The sequence below is a fragment of the Olea europaea genome, unplaced genomic scaffold (genome assembly GCF_002742605.1).
Source record: "Olea europaea var. sylvestris unplaced genomic scaffold, O_europaea_v1 scaffold897, whole genome shotgun sequence".
NCBI classification, from domain to species: domain Eukaryota; kingdom Viridiplantae; phylum Streptophyta; class Magnoliopsida; order Lamiales; family Oleaceae; genus Olea; species Olea europaea.
Window position 1 is genome coordinate 68,767 of NW_019267442.1, and position 14,855 is coordinate 83,621.

At 32.7% G+C, this 14,855-nt stretch overlaps 1 protein-coding gene across 1 annotated transcript; it reads left to right on the forward strand.

Annotated features, from left to right (window-relative positions):
• The first annotated feature begins 1,485 nt into the window (after window positions 1-1,485).
• Window positions 1,486-2,806, forward strand: LOC111392190. The gene has a single exon (XM_023017465.1). The coding sequence runs from the start codon at window positions 1,923-1,925 to the stop codon at window positions 2,523-2,525; it is 603 nt and encodes a 200-aa protein (XP_022873233.1). The 5' UTR covers window positions 1,486-1,922; the 3' UTR covers window positions 2,526-2,806.
• Window positions 2,807-14,855: the final 12,049 nt, after the last annotated feature.

The following is a 14,855-nucleotide window of genomic DNA, read 5'->3' on the forward strand; positions in this document are numbered from 1 at the left end:
GAAACTTTATGCAAATTTCAATGACCAATTAGGTAATCTACCTTTTTTTAGTCTTTTTTCTTTCTTTTTTATTTTTCTGTACTCTTGCCCCCCACCCCCCTCAATTTTATTCTCTCTTATATCGTCAAACTTAGAAAAAAGAATAATCTTTTATCCCTAGGGTAATCGATAACATTGTGTGTTGACCTCTCTAAGATCAATTAAGCAACAGAGATTCATACATTCAACTATTTCGGTAGAGAACACCTTCAGCATTGATCACTTAGTACTATTCAAATTTGAAATTCATACACATTTTTAGCTAAAAATTTAATAGATTTCTAGTTTTTATACAGGTGTATTCTAATGGAAAGACGATTGAAGTTGAAACAGTCCATAGAACTATTATACGACACTATAGAGTTCACAAAAAAGAAAGTTATAGCAAATTGTTAAACTCAAAACCAAATCTAGTTACTTGATTGACAATATTAGAGATAAAAAAATGTGCGAGTACAAAAAAATAAAAATAAAAAGATACATGTTTGGTAACTGAACATTGCGAAAGTTTTTCAAAGAGTCACTGAACTTCAAAAGTTTCACAATTAGTCACTAAACTTTGCAAAATGTTATCCCATCCATCACGATTCTATAACTAACGAGAATTTTTTTTGAAATTTAGTGATCCCCTTGAAATTTTAGGCAAAGTTTAGCGGCGAATCAAGTAATTAAGTCGTAAAAGTTAGATATTGTGAACTTTTGATATGGAATGAGTAAAATGAACATCTGGACTAAAAATATGCACCAGATGGAAACTGCTCGAGATTGATCAGTAATTGATATGTAAAATAATGAAAATGTTTCTATTCAAACTTTTTGATTAAAGAGTTTCCAGAAAAACTCAACTAAGCACATCTTTCCTCAATGTCACTTGCATATGAACATGCAAGACTTGAGTCGATCCTACCTCCATTGCTCATAAAATTGTATCCTCAACTGTGTTCTAAATGTCCAAATGTATCGTATTGTAAAAGATGGGAGATGTTAAATACCTAAAGCCAACAACAAGCTCTACTCTACCTATTTGATTAGATATCTTCGTATACAAGTTCTTTTTGTAACACACTCATTGCTTTAAACTTTTAGATGAAATAGTTAAAATGAAGGTGACTATCAATCAAGAATATGTAATGAAGAGTTAATTGTTCCAGTGGTTACTGAATTTTAGTCCATATCTTTGATTGGTCACTGAAGTTTAATATGTCGAGTTTTGACCACTGAACTTAGGTCAATGTCTTCGATTGCTCACTGAACTTAGATCCATATCTTAGATTGCTCATTGTAGTTTAAAATGTCGACTTTTGGCCACTAAATTTTGGAATATGTCATACGTTACTCACTAATATAACTATTGAATTTTGAAAAATATTGAGTTTATAGTAAATAATGTACAACATTTTTCAAAATTCAATAAATAATGCACAATATTTTTCAAAGTTTAGTGACCAAAAATTCGACATTTTAAATTTTAGTGAACAATCGAAGACATGAACCTAATGACCAAAACTCTACATTTTAAATTTCAGTGATCAATAAAAAATATGGACATAAGTTCAGTGACCATTGAAACAATTAACTCATGTAACGAACATGTGATGCAGCCTCGAAATCGAAGGGAAGGGTCTAACTTTCTGGTTGGGTACTGTAAGATTTAATCAAATTATCTGATTAAGTTCTTAGATAATCCACAAGAAATTCAAAGCCTGATTATTGAATGTATAATTTCTGAAGTAACAGAAACAAGTAAAGCCACGAACGAATTTCCTCAGCATCTGAGTCTTTGTCGTGATTTCTCAACCACAGAAGTGCAACTTGCAGCACTTGAACTTGGCAAACTCTGAAGATTAACTTGGACCGCCGACTTGTCCAGCTGTGGCTGTGCTATGTTAGCGCCACCAGGTTGCACGGTGGCGAAACCTGCAGATATAGGCCTTGCAGATGCAGAAATAGTCACCAATGGCGGCCCATTTTGTACTGCCTGTGGAATGATAAGAAAAGTTGGTGATGCGTTTGCATTTGGTGGTGCCGCTGGTATAGCCCACATAGTAATCAGCGGCACCAGTGCGCGCGCCGGAGTTGGTACAGTTGACATTAATGGAGCTGACATTGAAGAATTTGTTGAAATAATTGCGGGATTTGTAGTTGTGAGATTCATATTAGAGTTAGAAATTTTGTTGCTGACAGTGTTTATTTCCACAAATTCGCTATTATCGGGGCGTTTGCGTTTGCGGTTTGTCTGGCCGCCGCCGTCCGTGGCGGTGGAGCCGGTGGTGGGGATTTTTAAGATACCGTTGACTGACATGGCAATGGCTGGGACAGTGCCGGTACCGGTGGCGGCGATGATGGAGGGCTCGGCTTGTTCTAAGAGCCACCTAATGGTTTCGCCGTCGGACTTGTGCCCGAGCTCTCGGGTTAGCTGGAAGACTCTGGCGGCGCACGTGGGCGGCATTCGGATTCTCCGCCCTCGGCCCTCAACTTTGGTGTGACGGTCCTTAGTCGATGATCTCCTCGGCGGCGGCGACACAGCCGGCGGCGGGGGTTGTGTAGTTTGTAAAGAAGGTGCAAGTCCTTTAGGTGGAAAAATTGATTTCTCCTCTGTGTCAGGATCTTCTTCCTTGAGAGTTATTAATGGGATTGAAGTTGGTGTCGCCATGCAAAGGGATTGAACCACCGTGCACGGCGGCGCTGGCGGGCGGCGACTTATAATAGATCTTTAGAGGGGGGCCGGGGCGAAGAGAGCGAGCAACGGTGGCTAGACGAATGAATCTTGGAAGTCCCTATAAATAGATTTTATTTTCATTTTGATAGAAGAAATCCAACGGTTGTTAGCCAACTAGTGCATCATGGGCCCACATGAAGACAATGTGTGAAGCCTTTTTTTTTTTTTTGGTAGAAGACAATGTATGAAATTTCTCCATGATGTAATATGACCCACGACAAAATTAAAGTATTCTTACGTCTAAAATAGAATTATGTAATATAATTTCTTTTTGTCTCTTGTTTCTTTTATACTTCCTAAACTTCAATTAAAATTTTTTTGTTGTCCTCTTGAACTTTAATGATTTAATAACTATTTTTTTTATGGGTGTTTAGAGTTCATTTTAATAGTTACTTTCTTAGGGCTTGTTTGAGCCCCATTTTTTGATCCAAAAAATTCATTTTTTGATCCAAAAAATTGATTTTTTGACCGTTATTTCACTATTTCAACTGTCATATTTGACTTCTTCTCTCACAGGTGGACCCCACTTTTTCCCTAACAGTGAAAAAATCAATTCTCAAAATCACTCCCAAACAGGCTCTTAATATACTTATTAAGCCCTTGTTTGAGTCCTCAATTTTTTCATCAAAATACATTCAACGATGATTTGACCCACTCCAAACACACATTATTCAATAAAATAATATTATAAATAAATTCATGATTTTTCTTTATCTTTTAATTGCACATTTTTCATCAATACACTATTTAAAAATGCATTTTATGACAAGAATAGTTCAATTGAATTTAAAAAAATAATAATTAATAATTAATCAACACAAAAATGTAAAACTCTTTAAACTTTGAACGGCTCGCATATTCATCCATCTCTATAAGAACAAATAATGTTGTTATTCAAAATCAAGAATGTTAGTGTACCAGTTTAGATAATCATATTTAATAGATTCAATTAAATAAATCATGTTATATTACATTTAAGTGAATATATCATTTAATGTCATGAAGTTGTCATCTGAATTGATACTTGATATCAGTAGTGTTCAATAGCAAATTGTCTATATACATGGTGGATTGCGATTCGATTCATTGTATTTGGTAAAACAAAAATAGTGATAGTGATTTTGTGTTAATAACCACCATAGACAACATTGTGTGGATTAGAAAAAGTGACATACTTGGGGCTGATTAATAACTCTTTAAGTGGTAGGGTATTAAAAAGGGATAGTACTCCCCACAACTACTATCCTTCATTACATTACTACTCTTGTACGACCTTTATATTTGAAAAGTAAAAAAGTTGTAATTTTCATAAAATGTGTAATTAAAATTAATTGTTCATTTTGACTTGAATTTTAACGTATTTTTTTAGTTAAACCAGACTTAAACTTAATATTTATTACAATTTATAGTACGAAATTCATGAAGTGGGATTAAATCCATTCAATTTTTTGAACCATTCAAAAATAGTTGATACCGATGTTACGGACTATGAAGTGTATTGGAAAATAACTTATGACAGTGGTATCAATTAAGTGATATTGATTGGGAATATGTATAAAGTTAATTCTAAGAATTTCAATATAGTTTCGATTTCTTAATTATCAATTCATACATAAGAGAATTGAAGCAAGGCCATTTCGGTACTCTCACTTTTGGCAAAAACATCTGATTTCCTTAACATAATTATATACAAACAGCATTACTCTTAAGAATAGACTCACTTGATGAAATTTGTTGATAATTAACCGTAAAGAAATAAAATGATTTATTTTTCTATTTGTATATACCCATAGGCAAACAAAATTCCTACTTTTCAATTCAACCCTTGAAGGCACTACTACCTTGCTAGTGGTGGTGGAGGCCAGCTCGTGGTGGTGGACCAACGGTGGTTTGGTGGCCCTAAAATTTTACATTTTTCATCAAATGTTCTGGACTTAGAGTAAAGTAAACATCGGCCCACTTTAGGTAGGACCCTCTATGACAGTGCCTGGCCCACCTGATTAACAGTGGGTTGGTCTGGAAAGGGACCATTGAAATACAGTGGGGGGTATATTGGTTTTAAATATTTTGAACATGTGGGGTACTTTTTGTTGGATAAATCGACATTATTAGGTAACACGATTTACAAATAACAAAATAAATAAATAGTAATAGGAAGGCCTTATCCTCACCACCAAAAAAAATAATAATAATTAAAAAAAATAAATACACATCCATTTTAGTGAAGAAGGTTAATTTTGTATGTTAACTTATATAACTTAACAAATGATAGGTGTAACAAATATTTTCTTCAAATAATATTTAAAATTTTAGACCAATAGTTAAACATTTTATTAGATTGATCTCGAAACCTTATAATTGGGTTGTGGATGTTGTTAAGTGTTTCACATCTTAGTAGTACTGTGGAGCATGTATTGGTTTAATGAATTTTCACGTATTATATGCTCATCTGAAGTTCGATTTTATTTTTAAAATTTGGTTTGTTCCTAGAAGTTTGGAGTCGAGCATGCTTTCAATGGAACATAACATGCCATTTAAAGATGATTTGGAAGGTTTTTGTTCTGAATTGACTATCCCCTCACACAATTTTGACCACTCGACACATCATTCGTTCTTAACAAATGGGAGGACATCAACACGCTTTCTGCAATATATTACGGCATCTTCCGATCTAGTTACAAGAAATGATATATGTTGAGATTTTAAAATTATATTCGAAGGATGACAAGTTCGAAACAATGTATCTCTAACTTCTACAATCATTTTAACTAGTTTTGTGGGGCTATGTATTGGTTTTGCTAGTTTGGTCTTCTTTAACTGTAGGGGACACACCTTGGTCTATAATATTGTCAATGGTCTTGAATTTCGTTTCTATTGTATAGCATTTGATGAGCTAGACAAATAAAACCGTAAGGGTGGCTCATCAAACCCTAGATTCTCTAATCAATTTTGACTTAACTTCGAATACGAAGTTTATCGCATCAATTTTTATTTTTTATTTTTGGCCAAAATAAAATTTGTTTCCAACCAAAAAAATTATGAATTATGACCATTCAATCATAGAAAATGACTATAATACTCTTTTATTAAAATACCTTGTAGGCACTGGCGGACGCACAGTGGGTCCTGGTGGGTCAAGTGACCCACCAACTTAAAGTTAAGATTTATTTTATTTTATTTTATTTTTTTATTAATGGAAGCAGAAGAACTACAGCCTGAAAAATCTGATGTTTTAATTTTTCAAAGAACGTTAAAGATTTATTCATCAAAAGTTGTATACCTCATTTTTGGGGAATTATTTCTTTTTTATGATTTCTTTTGCATTTTCTTATGAAAATTGAATTAGTGATCCAATTAAGTGCTCCAATTTCTATCTTGTTTTGGCAATTTTATGGTAATGAATTCTTGCTGTGATTTTTTTTCTTTGTTTGGATTATAATGCATTTGATAATTTAACATTTAGAATTGCTGGAATTTTCGTATTTTTCACTTGAATTAATTGTGACGAAAAAATAATTTGGATGTAAATATGCGTTTTTATTATTATTACAATGTTAATGAAAGGAATATTCGAGGTAAAAGTGATGAAAATGATGTTGGATATAAAAAAAGATGACAAGCATAGTGGTATTTATATAAACGTAAATTTGTATTTTTTGAAAGTTTAATTGTGCTCCATTAACTCAAAATGTTTGCGTTCGTCACTACTTTTAGGCATCTAAGCAAAGTTAGGAAAGAAATATAGTAAATTTAATTTTGCTAATATGTTTAAAATGAGAAATGTATATTTGTTAAAAATTTCAAAGAGTAGATATTAATTGAAAAACGAAAATTGGTAAACACATACACACTGTACCTTTTAGTCACTTCACACCAAAAATTTTTGTTTGATGTATCATATTTTAAGTTTAATGAAAGTCCCAAACGTTATGTCGGCATGCCTTGAAATAAGGTGCAAATATTTTGTGAACGTTTGTGTTTGTCGCTAGTTTTCTTATTTAATATAAGAATGACAAATATGTCTCTTATGCGTTCATATCATTTTTTTTTATTTAATGAAAACCGTCATAAAATACTAAAATTAAGCAAAACCCTACCTTTAAACTTAACACTTCAAAAATAAAGGCTTAAAGATTTTATTTCATAATCAGGTGTTCATAAGTTTTAATTAAGAATAATATATTTTTAAATTAGTTAATACAAAATTAAAATGAATTAATCATATAATAACAATTTTTAATACTTATCTAAAAGGAATTCAAATCTACTCACATAATCGATGACTGCATCAAAGATACAATGTAGCCTTTTTGCCATTATTATTGAGAACTTTGGAAGTTTTTGAGTTAAAAATTGGATAAAAATATCTATATGATAATACATTACCATAATCATCCCTTTCTCTTTATCTCTCTTCCAACCCTCTTTTTAATATCTATGCTATATTGTCCCACATGGGGTGATCGAGTTGGTGGCGTGGGTGACTGCGGAGACCTTTGGTCACTAGTTCGATTCCCCTTACCGACACTTTCTTGGTCGAGCCTGTTGCACAGGATTTGCTTAGTGCGATTACCTGGCTGGTGTGATTTGCAAGCTATTGCGTTAGCCGAAAGTTTACCCAATGAGCACCCGAAGGGTAACGGGTGCGGGTTCTCCTATCAAAAATAAAAAATAAAAAAAATCTACGCTATATCTATTTCTCTCTATAGCATATCTTTCTCAACCGTGCCTTTCTTCAATCCCCACGTTGAATCACTCTAACCTGCCATTATCACCACTGAGATTTTGCACAACATTAAATTTAAAAATTCTAGTATAAAATCTTCTGTTTAAACAACATTCACCATACGTTGTTCTTCAAAATGATGTTAACTCGAAGAGCGGATGAAATCCGAAGAGATAAAGAGAGGAAAAAGGGAGAAAAAAGTTGAAGAATCATTTTCACCCAAGAGAATGAAGAAGTCTAGATGGAAAATCCTTGAAGAAGGTGAACTCTCTAATATGCACTTGTATTTTTTTATTTTGTGCTAATGCTATCCATGTGCCAATGTCGTATATGAGTATGCTAGGTATGCTTTTAATTAGTGTTTTGTGACTAATATATATTCTATTTTTGTGACTTGATCCTTATTTATATTAGCGATCTGTGTGCAATCCTATTTGTTGGAAACATAATCAGTTGCAGTAATGTTTAGAACATAAAATGCAAAATTATAAAACTTATTGTCTGATCGAGTCTCGTGACAGTACGATGTCCTAAAGTGAAATTGCTCGCTGATAACTGCTGCAACCTCCGTGGACAATCACTCACTGGATAAAACGATTGTAAACCACTTGTGCAGCAATCATAAATGATTTTCAGAACTCTCAAACGTATTCCAGAATATATGTAAAAATCGAGTATAAAAAAATTCAGGATATGAGAAATATGATTTCTTTTCAAACAATTTTCTGTTTTCTTTGATGTGTGTCTTTCCCAAATCAAGACATGAGTTTATATAGGCAAAATTGGAAGTAACTGTCTCCTCCATGACCAGAGAATAATGTTGAATGTTAATTGCTGTGAGTAGTGAGTATTTTAATGACTGTGAGTAAGTGAGTTGTTACAAAAAAGGGTCTAAAAATACTGGCTAATTTGACCCATTAAATAATTTTGAAAATAAATATAATAATAATTTTTTTTTATTTTAGTCAAGGAAGCCCAATGCCCCAATCAAGACTTTTTAATAGTTGCGTGGGAAGTGACCCGAACCCCTAATATCCTACACAAATGCCACATATCCTACCGCTTGGGCACTTCATCTAATTTGATTATTTCTTTCACATTTTATATTTATACTATAAATATATAATAATCTCCCACATGAAAAAAATAAGATAAATGAAAATATTACTCTGGAGTACGGTAGAAATCATACAGGCTTTAGGTGTCTGCCGACTTGAACTTTGGCTTTGTATATTCTATTGAGCTTGTTAACTATAGAGTGAACTATGTCTTGAACTCTACAATTATAGTTACAAACTGAGACAACAGAACACACCCATGATTTCTAGAACAATCATTGAGTTCTAGTGGTTGTGTTCATTTCGGCCATGAACTTTCTCAGTTTCTTTGAATGCTCTAGATAATTAGTCTCAATTCTCATAGGAAGTGGCTCCACTTCCACACTCAAATATGTGCTTTTATCAAGTGTGCATTGTAGCTAAACATCCCATTGAATATCAGTTATAATAAGCATTAAGAGCATTAGTTCATCCTCTACTCAATACAGTTGGTACTACGTATCATGCGGGGTTTGGAATAAATCAAATGTAGTACCCCCACAGACCACTCCAATAACTTTGTTGTTCCATTGGACCTTAACGATGGGATCTCCAATTGCAAGGTTGAGTTTTCGTTATAGGTGATCTAATATGTAATAGGCTTTAGCCCCATCTCCCTCGATGTTTGTTGAATCACTTGACTTCACATAGTCAATAGCTATAATCGCATCCTTAAGCAGCTGACACACAATATTGTGCCTCCTACGCATATGTCTAAACTTTCCGTTGTAGGATGAATTTTGAGCTCTTGAAATAGCTACTTGACTTCACAATGGATTGAAATAGTTGGAAATGGTTTAGACCACAAAGGAACATCCATAAGAAAATTATTTAACCATTCAGCTTCCTCACCTACCTTATCTAAAGCTATGAACTCAGATTCCATAATAGGTCTAGCAATGTAGGTTTGCTTAGTAGATTTCCATGATACAGCACTGCCTGCTAATGTAAATACATATCCACTTGTAGATTTACTTTCATTGGTATCGAAAATCCAATTAGCATCACAATTCCCTCAAGTATAGCAAGGAATTTGGTACAATGTATTCCCTAGTCTAGAGTGTATCTCAAATACCTCAAGACTCGAATGAGATCATCTCAATGTTCACTGTTAAGATTACTAGTATACCAACTAAGTCTACCGACAACATATGTTATATCAGGTCTTGTATAGTTCATGAGATACATGAAACTACCGATTACTCTAGCATACTCTAAAGCGGAAACACTAGGACTTGAATATTTTCTCAACTGACGGCTTGCATTATAAGGTGTTTTAATAGGAACACAGTTGTTTTGGTTAAACTTCTTAAGCACCTTTTCTACATAATGTGATTGGGTAAAAATAATTCCTTCAGAATGTTTTACTATTTTGATTCCTAGAATAACATCAGCAGCACCCAATCTTTCATTTCGAAGTGCTTATTCAAAAGCTGTTTAGTTTGATTAACCACATCTAAACTAGTTCTCATAATCAGCATATCATCTACATATAAACAAATTATCACATCACAATTATTTTCAAATTTACTAAATATGCATTTCTCTGCTTCATTTTATCACATAACTACATGTGTCAATAGGGCTGGACATGGTCCGGTTCAGTTCGGTTCTAACGAGAACCGAATCGACCCGAAATTTTCTGGTATTTAGTAAGTGGAACCGTCGGGTCCAAATTTAATTACGGAACCGTTCGGGTTCGGTTCCATTCGGTTCGGTTCCATTCGGTTCCGTATTATAATTAAATTTTTTAATATATACATAGTTACGTTAATTTAATTAATGATATATTTAATATTAGCTCTTACAAAATAACGTAATTCAATTTTATGTGTTTCACGTCTCTCTTTGCTGAATTCTTCATAAATTTGATTATTAAAATCACAGAAAGAAAAAGATAACCAGCTCAAAATAATTAAGAGAGATGTTGTAGAGTTTTAATTCGATTTTCTCCGGTAGAAACGACACTACAGTAGAACAACATATTTGGATAAAATTGAGGTTAATTTGATTAAGTCGATTTTGAACTGAATATTAGAAATAGGAATATCATATTTTGTGGTTTGAACTAAGTTAACTAGTTAACAAATTTATTTAGAAAAAATAAAATAATTTACTTATTTAAAATAAATTAATTAAAAAAATTACGAAGATTCGGTTCTTATTCGGTTCTTCGGGTCTTGGCCTAGAACCGAGAACCGAACCATACCCGTCGGTTCCTGATTCAAATACCCGTTCGGGTATTTAACTTGAGAAGAACCGTCGGGTTCGGTTCTGTTCGGTTCGGTCGGTTCGGTTCGGGAGTTTTGTCCAGCCCTATGTGTCAAAACTGTATCAAAATTTTCGTGCCATTGCTTAGAAGCTTGTTTAAGGCCATAAAGGGATTTTTTTAAGTCTACATACTTTATTTTCAAGGCCTTCCACAACAAATCCTTCAGGCTGATCCATATAAATCTCCTCTTCCAAGTCTCCATTTAAAAAAGCAATTTTGACATCCATTTGATGTATAATAAGATCATACAGTGAAACAATTGCAATTAACAATCCAATAGAGGTAATCTTAGTAACGGGTGAATAAGTATAAAAAAAAGTCAACTCATTCTTTTTGTCTATAGCCTTTGGCTACAAGTCTTGCTTTAAATTTATCATTCAAACCATCAGGTTTAAGTTTTTTCTTAAACAACTATCTGCACCCAATTGTCTTACATCCTTGAGGTAAGTCCACTAACTCCCAAGTATTATTAGACATAATTAAATAATATTCACTATTTACAGTTTCCTTCCAAAATATAGAATCTGGTGAAGACATAGCTTCAACAAAGGTATTAGGATTATCCTCCACTAAGTAGGTTACAAAGTCAGGACCAAAAGAAGTAGTAATTCTAGGTCTTTTGCTTCTCCTAATCTCAACTTCTTCTAATTCAGATGGCTCCTCTATAACACTAGGAGGAATACTAAAAGAACTGGTTGGTCCTTCAGACTTTTTTTAAATGGAAATCTAGATTCAAAAAATTCAGCGTCTCTAGTTTCAAATATTGTGTTCTTTTCAATCAAATTATTTTTAGAGTTAATGACTAAAAATCTATAGGCATTACTATGAAGAGCATAGCCTATAAAAACACAATCAATAGTTTTCAGACCAAGTTTAGTTCTCTTAGCTGCTGGAATATAACCTTTAGCTAAACACCCCCACAATTTAAGATATTTATATGAAGGTGTTTTGCCCTTCCACATTTCATAAGGGGACTTATTATTTTTCTTACTAGTAATTTGGTTAAAAATATAATATGTAGTAAGAAGTGCTTTCCCCTACATGTTAAGAGGTAGTCTAGAAGAGTTTAGCATTGATATGACCATATCTTTAAGAGTTCGGTTTTTCATTTCGGCTATACCATTAGACTGGGGAGAATGAGGTGGAGTAGTCTTATGATTAATGCCATTCTTAACACATAATTTATCAAAATCTCCAATTTATTCTCCTCCCATATCAGATCTTAAAACTTTAATAGTTTTGTCTAGCTAATTTTCTACTTCAGTTTTATATGAAATAAATTTTGAATAGCTTTCATCCTTGCTCTTAAGTAGATAAATATAATGATCTCGAGAATAATAATCAATGAAAGTTAAGAAATATTTATTTCCACCACGAGTAACATATTCTTTTAAATCACATAAATCAGAATGTATCAGACTTAAAATTGAAGTAGTCCTATTAACATGAGGAAATGATTTTCTAGCATATTTAGATTCAACACACGTTTCACATTTTGAATTTGAAAAATTATCGATTTTGGAAATGTTTTCCAAACTTACTAATTTTTTACGGGAAATTTTATTAACGTGTCCAAGTTTAGCATCCCACAAATCATAAGAATCCAACAAGTAAACGAAAGAGCTAGATGTTTTATTATTAATCACAGAAACATTGAGTTTAAACAGATTCTTATATGTATACCTTTTCCCAACAAAGGAACCACCCTTAGATAGTATAACTTGACCACTCTCAAATACAATTTTAAATCCCTTTTTGACTAAGATAGATCCAGATACTAGATTTTTCCTAATATCAGGTCCATAAAGGACATCCTTGAAATTAAGGATATTTCCTGAAGTAAAAGTGTAACATTTCCTTTCCCCTCGATTTTGGAGGAGGAAGCATTTCCCATGAACAAACATTCTCTATCACTAGTAAGAGTGAATGAAGAAAATGCACCTCTCGTACAACAAATGTGCTTGGTAACTCCAGAATCTACCCACCAGTCTGGTACGTTGCTTACTAGAATATATTTTCAGTATATTCTCCAAAATCACCATAGTAGAGAATCACCAAATTCCCATCCTCTACCACACGTGCCTGATTCTTCACTGCTTTTCCTTCCCTATTTCTGCAATCCTTTGCAAGGTGGTATAGTTTACCACACAAAAAAAATAGTTACCAACAATTTTATTTTTAAATTGGGACTTAGATCGATTGTTCTTTCTTACAAATTGTTTTTCCTTGTTTCTATCTTTAGAATTTTGACCCCTGGTAAAATTTCCAACTGGTTTCTTACTGTCAGAACTTCCTTCAGTAAGATTAGCCTTGGTATCAAAATCAAGAAACTTTCCCACAACAAATTTCTTGGTTCCAGCATTTTACGTAATATATTTTTTTTCTAAGAAATTCCATAATTCTTTTGCAATTTTACATGACAAGTAAACATCATAGAAATCTAACGTCAAACAATTCAGAATATAATTCCTGCACATTTAATCCTTATGTTCCCAATTAGCTAAATCCTTTGTTTCCTTATCAGTAGGATTATCAGCAATTGCAAAAATAGCTTTATTTGATTCAATAGCATCAACAACTTTAAGAGTTGTTAAATAAAATCGCAGTTTCATTTGTCATCTCTTAAAATTCTTTCCATCAAACAACTCATGTTTTTCAAAATATTTAGGAACAGATATATCTACGGCAGACATGGCAACTAATTATAAATAAATTTCATTTTAGATTGTTGGAAAAATAATCAATTGCAATGACGTTCAGAACATAAAATGTAGAATTATAAAACTTGTCGTCCGATCAAGTCTTGTGACAGCACGATATCCTAAAGTGAAATTGTCTGTCGATAACTGCTACAACCTCCGTAGACAATCACTCCCAAAATACTACGATCGTAAACAACTTGTGCAACAATCACAAATGATTTTCAGAACTCTCAAAAGTACTCCAGAATATATGTAAAAATCGTGTATAAAAAAATTCAGGATATGAAAAATAAGATCTCTTTTCAAACAATTTTCTGTTTTCTTTGATGTGTGTTTTTCTCAAACTAAGACCTGAATTTATATAGGCAAAACTGAAAGTAACTATCTCCTCCATGATCAGAGAATAATGCAGAATGTTAATTCCTGTGAGAAGTGGGTATTTTAATGATTGTGAGTAGTGGGTTGTTACTAAAAATGTCAAAAAATACTAGCTAGTTTAACCCATTAAATAATTTTGAAAATAAATAAAATAATAAAAAAATTTATTTTAGCCAAGGAAGCTCAAGGCCCCAATCAAAACTTTTTAATAATTGTGTGGGAAGTGACCCGAACCCCTGACGTCTCACACAAATGCCACATTTCCCACCACTTGGACGCTTCATCTAATTTGATTATTTTTTTCACATTTTATATTTATACTAAAAATATGCAACACTATCGCAGTTAATATTTATGTGTAAATGCTCTATAATGTGAAATGTAGAATATGTGTATGTCGTGCATCGTGTAAATGAAATTTTGTAATTTGAATTTGGTAATTTATGACATCTTTTTTTTAAACATGACTTAATTTATGTAATAAGTGACCGCATCTTGATAAATGTGACTTGATTTTGTTATATTATTTCCTAATTTTTATCAAAATACAAATGTGTAATGAATCACAGTTTATGAGTTATTTTGTCAAAAAGGTCATAGTCATAAAAGAACAAGTAATGTTCAGGCAATTTTTAGATCGCAATCGTATATTCATATTTGTGATCAAGGTCATAGTCCCATATCTATTACTCTAATTTGTGCATGATTGGAAATATTTGATCAAAAAAAGCAATTGGTTCTCTAGAAAAATTAAAAATATTCACTATTAATAGATGTCTGGTTACACATGTCACTGTTAGCATAGACTTGATCATATACTATTACAGTTAAGACAGACCTAACAATAAGCAGTGACAATGAAGACAAACTTGATCATAGATAATGATATGATGTGTATCAGCTCCTAAACAAGACGTTCAGT

Coding starts and splice junctions, on each gene's coding strand:
- LOC111392190 (XM_023017465.1), top strand. CDS start 1,923: ATGTTAGCGCCACCAGGTTGCACGGTGGCGAAACCTGCAGATATAGGC.